The sequence below is a fragment of the Mus pahari genome, chromosome 8, assembly GCF_900095145.1.
Source record: "Mus pahari chromosome 8, PAHARI_EIJ_v1.1, whole genome shotgun sequence".
NCBI lineage: Eukaryota > Metazoa > Chordata > Mammalia > Rodentia > Muridae > Mus > Mus pahari.
This window is the reverse complement of record NC_034597.1, coordinates 55,079,445-55,085,671: the sequence shown is the minus strand read 5'-3', so window position 1 is coordinate 55,085,671 and position 6,227 is coordinate 55,079,445. Positions and strand designations below refer to the sequence as shown.

At 49.3% G+C, this 6,227-nt stretch overlaps 1 protein-coding gene across 1 annotated transcript in view; it reads left to right on the top strand.

Annotated features, from left to right (window-relative positions):
• The window catches only part of Prss55 (serine protease 55), a 10,897-nt gene that overhangs the window by 2,136 nt on the left and 2,534 nt on the right, over nt 1–6,227 (top strand). Inside the window, exons 2-3 of the mRNA XM_021204116.2 lie at nt 2,341–2,530; nt 4,527–4,777. Coding sequence (XP_021059775.1) covers nt 2,341–2,530; nt 4,527–4,777 — 441 coding nt within the window. The remainder of the gene's footprint in view (nt 1–2,340; nt 2,531–4,526; nt 4,778–6,227) is intronic.

Genomic DNA, 6,227 nt, shown 5'->3' with positions numbered 1-6,227 from the left:
TGTGTGTGTGTGTCTGTGTGTGTGTGTGTCTGTGTGTGTGTGTGTCTGTGTGTGTGTCTGTGTGTGTGCCTCACAGCACACATGTGGAGATCAGAGAGCACCTGGTGGGAGTCAGCTGCCCCCTCGCACCATTTAGTTCCCCTGAAGTGGGACGCAGATCATCAGGGCTGGCAGCCACGGCTTTACCCACTAAGCCATCTCACGGACCCCTCAGATCTAATTTTGTTTGTTTGGTTTTGTTTGTTTGTTGTTTTTGAGACAGGTTTTCTCTGTGTAAACTTGTCTGTCCAGGCTGACCTCGAACAGAGATTCGCTTGCCTCTGCCTCCCAAGTTCAAATCTGACTTTTACCCTGATCTTTTTACTCAAGCTCCTGTCATCAGAACCTGCCCCCACATCCTTGGAAACTCCCCGTGAACCTCATTTCCATGCCCGAGAAATAGTTCAGAACTCAGTTTCCATACCATCAGCTTTTCTTCTGCCTGCGGCTGATAAGAACCCCATTGCGGGGGACATCTTCCAATGTGCAGATTTTCCCCTTTAAGACGGTCCTGGGGACATCTTCCAATGTGCAGATTTTCCCCTTTAAGATGGTCCTAGTATAGAATCCGTCAGCCAGCCAATTGAGTCTCCAGGTTGTTGAGTTCCTCTCTGGGACAGGCACAGTCCCATCCTCAGGACACAGCATCTCCAAGACAAGCATGATGTTTTCTCCACCCGGAGCTGGCATTCTGGGGTCAGCAGCAGACAGAAGCACTCTGAAACCATCGATGTCACCTGAAAGCAATGGAGACACCTGCATAGACAATGAGGAATGGCAGGGGCTGGGACCAGGTTGGAGGAGGCTTGACTTGAAGAAGTGATTTATAGGGGGAAGCTGAGAGAGAGAGACAGAGACAGAGACAGAGACAGACAGAGACAGACAGAGAGAGAGACAGAGAGAGACAGAGACAGAGACAGAGACAGAGACAGACAAAGAGAGACAGACAGAGAAAGAGACAGACAGAGACAGAGAGAGAGATAGACAGAGACAGAGACAGAGAGACAGAGAATGGTCTAGAACATTCCAGGAACAGAGTACTGAGGAGTCAGGCCCCTGATCAGGCCGTATAACCTGTGTCTGGGGTAGCTTTGCTTCAATGTGATCATGGAAACTAAGATGAGTTCAGTGCCAGACTCAAGGTGAGCACCATGAGTGTGTCTGGCAAACAACAACAACAACAACAACAACAACAATCTTTCAAGGCCAAAAGCCCTGAAGAAAATATTTGTTATGACAGTTTAAGGTTTGTGACATATATTGCTAAATCTCAACTTTCCATCACAGGTCAGCAGTTGCAGTCTTTGTCCCCAGATGCCCAGTGACATAACCATTCCACATGGACCAGACAATAATAAAGGCTTCTGGTGGGTTCTGGCATTTTCCATGGCCTCCAGAGGTCTTGTGCACCTCTTTGTTATCCAGGGCTTCAGTAACATCAGCACAGCTGAAGTGGTTTAAGTCACAACAATTTTTTCTCACTGGTCTGTAGGGTAGAAGTGCGGCCTGGGGATCCCAGGGTGAATGAAGGCAAGGGTGGACAGGAAGGCCATGTCCTGTGTGCACGCTGGAGGAGAACTGCCACTGTCGCTCCTCTGGCATTGAGTGGCTTGTCTGGGTCTTTGCTTACTTCCTTGGAGTCAGCACCGTTGTATCTCTCTGCTTTGAATGGACTCACCTCTGCCTCTGAGTTTTTTATTTCTCTCCCTCCTAGTGTGTGTGTGTGTGTGTGTGTGTGTGTGTGTGTGTACCTGCAGGGCTACACCTGTCATTGCTTCCCAAGCTTGATATTACAACCACGCTTCCACACCTGGATTTTTGTTCACATGAATTCTGGGAGCTCCAAACTCAGGTCCATGTGCTTTTATGGTGAGAGCTTTGCCAACCGAGCCATCTCCCCAGCCCTGCCTCTATTTTCTTCAGGGCCTTTAGGATGACAAGAAGCCCATGCCAGCCACCAGCTATTCGGTGGTCAGCAGATTAATTCCATCCCCAAAATCTCTGTTGCTTTGTAAGGGGAGAGATTTGCCAATCCTATGACACAGTTACCAGACCTGGTGTGTACCCTGGTGGTCACGCTCTGCCCATGGTCCCAAGCAGATGGTCCTGAGCAGGATGAAGACAGAGCCAACACCTTCACCTCCCACCCAGAGCCATGGGCTCCTTCCTATCAAAACAGGGAAGCAAGCTTTGGCCTCAGAGCATCCCCCAAGGACGTGTCCTCCCGAGCTAGACCCAGCCTGATCGCCCAGAGGTTGACTGACAGTCTGACTTTTCCCCTGCGGTTTTCCATTTCTGTAGAGTGTGGTGTGAGACCCCTGTATGATAGCAGAACTCGATACTCCAGGATCATAGGAGGGCAGGAGGCTGAGCTGGGTGAGTTTCCATGGCAGGTGAGCATTCAGGAAAATGATCATTTCTGTGGCGGCTCCATTCTCAGTGAGTGGTGGATCCTCACCGTGGCCCACTGCTTCTATTCTCAGGAGCTTTCGTAAGTATTGAGGGCCCAGGTTCTCCAAGGGGTGGCAGTACTTAGCTACACCGGGCTGTGAGAGGGACCCTGGTGCAGTTGCCCCCTAGACAGACAGGAATGGCTCCCCTCCTCCCCTCCAGTCAGGAGACTCAGATGCAACTGGCAGAGCTGGAGGCTTTGCCCTTGTGTCTCCTAAGACATTAAAGTGTGCCTAGGAGGAAATTCTACTTCTTCACATCTGGCTTCCTTGGCTATCTTTCACCCTCCTTGGTAGCTTATGGAGATTTCTTTGTCCTAGGCCATCAGTGGGCACCTAGCATTGGCTGACAATTATCCATATGCCAAGGTCTTTCTTAGGACTTTTCTTACATACTAATTCATTTGCCTCTACAATGACCTTTAGAAGGAGGGGAAAGAAATTACTTTGTAGATAGGGAAAGCAAGATCTGATGAATGTCTATGGCTCGCCCAAGTCCATGTCCAATAGACAAGAGCAGGAAGGAAAATCTGACTTTTAGCTTCACCTCCTTCAGAACGTTCAGAAAACTGCAGGAAGGGGAGGCATAGCCTGCAATCCGAGTCACTCAGAACCTGATGCAAAAGGAATACACATTTGAGGCCAGCTTGGGCAACTGGGACCTTGTCTCATAATAATAAAAAAATATAAAAATTGGTGGAATATGGCACAAAGGTAGGGTGTTTGTCCAACATGTTTAATGTCATGTGTTCTATCCGTAGACTCACCATCAGGGGAGGGATTCATCCTGGCAAAACCAAGACTGCTGTAGCCCCTGCTCTCGCAGGAGACTTGGGACCTGGTTAAGATAATTAAGAAACTCATGGTCATCTCTCCTAACTGATGCTTTTTTTCCTAGAATTTTTATGTGGCCAGTGGAAGTTCCAGATGAAACTCTGGTCTTCACTTTTAAATGGTTGGTAGATCTAAGGATACCAACAGTGGCTGCTGGTGTATGGAACACCACCTTGCTTCTCTGACAGCTGGTTTGATCTGCCAAGGGGTCCTCTGGGAGTGTTTGGTTAAGGTTGCTATGGGTGTGTCGAAACCGCACAACCAAGGGCAACTGGGAGGGGAGGGGGGCTTATTCGGCTTACACTTGGAAGTCCATCACTGAAGGAAGACAGGACAGGAACTCAAACAGCTGAAATCTGGCAGCAGGAGCTGATGCAGACGCCATGGAGGGGTGCTGCTTATGGGCTTGCTCCTCGTGGCTTGCTCAGCCTGCTTTTTTTATATAACACAGGACCACAACCCACAATGGGTTGTGCCCTCCCCCATCCATCCCTAATTAAGGCCCTTCAGCCTCGCCTACAGCCATATGGAAACATTTTCTTAATTGAGGTTCCCTCCTCTCTCTCAGATGGCTTTAGTTTGTGTCAAGTTCGAATAAAACCAGCCAGCACAGGGGTGCTCTTCAGAGAGCCCAGAATGGAGCTCTGATTCGCAGTCTGTTCGACACTAGTGTCACATTCAGCCCTGGAAAGGTCACAGGTCCACTCCGTGTTTACTTCTTAGAGTCTGAATGTGGCATGTTAACCATGGGATCGTGTGTTTGAGCCCTTGGTCCTGGGTTGTAGTGCTGTGTTGGGAAGTTGTGGAAGGTTCAGAGGTTGGACCTAATTTGGGTGATGGACCTTGGTGACTCAGTCCACTTCTGGTGACAGTCTCCATCCACTCACATTTCATACAGATAAGGACAGGAAGGCTCACCCTCCCGTGCCGTGCCTTCGACATGAGATGCCACTACATCTTAACCTGAGCCCAGACAAGCTTCCCCTCACACAGTTCTGAGCCAAATATTTGCTCATGGCAAGACAAGTAGATAGCATGCTCTTTCTGCACTCTTCAAACCTTTAAACCTGAGCAACTGCCCCAGTGGGACGGGTCTTAAAGGCTTCTAGAAGGACCTTGGCTGTAGAGTTTCCAGTCCCATTGGCTTCTGTTCACTCGGGCTTCCTCTCTTCCTCTTCCCTCCATCTGGTTCTGTGCCACCAGCCCGACAGATCTCAAAGTCAAAGTGGGAGCCAATGACTTAAGTACTTCTTCATCTGTGGAGCTACAAGTCAACATCATAATCCGGCACAAAGGCTTTAAACGACTGAACATGGACAATGACATTGCCTTGTTGCTGCTGGCCGAGCCCTTAACGTTCAATGAGCTGACCGTGCCCATCTGCCTGCCTCTCCAGCCTGCCCCTCCCAGCTGGCACGAATGCTGGGTGGCAGGATGGGGCATAACCAACTCAAGTATGTGATTGTCCGGGGCCTCGTGGAAACTGCTGGGGCAAGAGCTACGGGATCTGGGGGAGCGATGAGGAAGGGCACGGCAGAGTGAGAGTGATGGAGTGGCTTTCAGTGGGGGAAATCTCCACACACTGGGCTCTTGGGAGCCTCAGCTCAGTCTCTCCTGGGTGCCAGATGTTGTACCTGAGATGCCAGATCTGAACCAATCCCTGGGTGTGGTCAACCTTCACAGAGTGGGTTGTGTTTGTGTGTGTTCATGGAATTTCAACCACCAGAGTTGTCCAAAGGCCAACTCTTTTCTATTCTTAGTTCTCAACCAGTAATGTCTCCTACCTGGTCCCTACAGGTGTCCATAATGCCCGACCCTGTGCTTCTGAAAGTACTGTTGCTCAACTACTTTTATAAGTAAATGTTATCACTTACTACATGTTAGACTATTACTCGGTCAAAATAGAAAACATATGTGGAGCAGAATATGGGAGTAAGTCCCCACTGCCGTGTCCCCAAAGATACCTCTGTCCTCAAATACACCCCCCCCATCCCTAAAGACACGCCTGCAAGCAAAGCAGTTGGTAGGAGAGAGATATGGACTGCAGCCTGAAGCTGAAGCAAGCCTCAGAGCCCATGAAGACGCCTTGTACGAGCTGAGCCTGGATTTGGTTTCTCTCAGCATTTTAGTGGAAGGAGACAGGTAGAGGATAGCTGCTGGCTCCAGACAGAACTTAGAAATGACAAAGGAAGCAGATAGTGACCTACGAGGTTAAAGCACTCTGTAAGAGAAATAATTAGGCATTTCTGTGATCAGAATTGAGAATCCTGCTAATGGTGGCCAAGACATTGGTTCCTGTCATCCCTCTTATACTAATTACTTTTGTATAAGACAGAGATATCTTCCAAAAACATATGGCAAGAAAGGTTTGTTTGGGCTCCTGGTTTCAGGGATCTTAATCCACTGTATTGGGGAAGGCAGGGCATAGCAGCTCTGAGCCCAGGGGTAACAGCACAGGGCAGAGACTGCCCACACTGCAGTAGGCCAGGGAGCAGATAACAGGACAAAACCAGTAACTAAGAATCACCTTCAAAGGCCTGCTCCTAGAGACCTACTTATGCCAGCGGGGCCCCACCCCTGAAAGTTCCACAGCCTCCAAAGTTAGCCCCATCCACTGAGAAACAAGTGTTTAAAATGTGGATTTGCTACAAGAGACATTTCAGATGTAAACAAGACACCTTCTAAAGAACCAGCCAGGAGCTGGAGGAATGAGTGGGTCAGAGGGTACATTGCACACCGCTCTTGCAGAGGGTCTGAGTTCAGTTCACAGATCCTGTGTTGAGAGGTTCACAACTGCCTGTATCTCCAGCCCCAGGAGGTCTGCTGCCCTCTTCTGGCCTCTGTGGGCACTGACTCTGGTGTGCTTATGCACACACACACACACACTATATATATATATATATA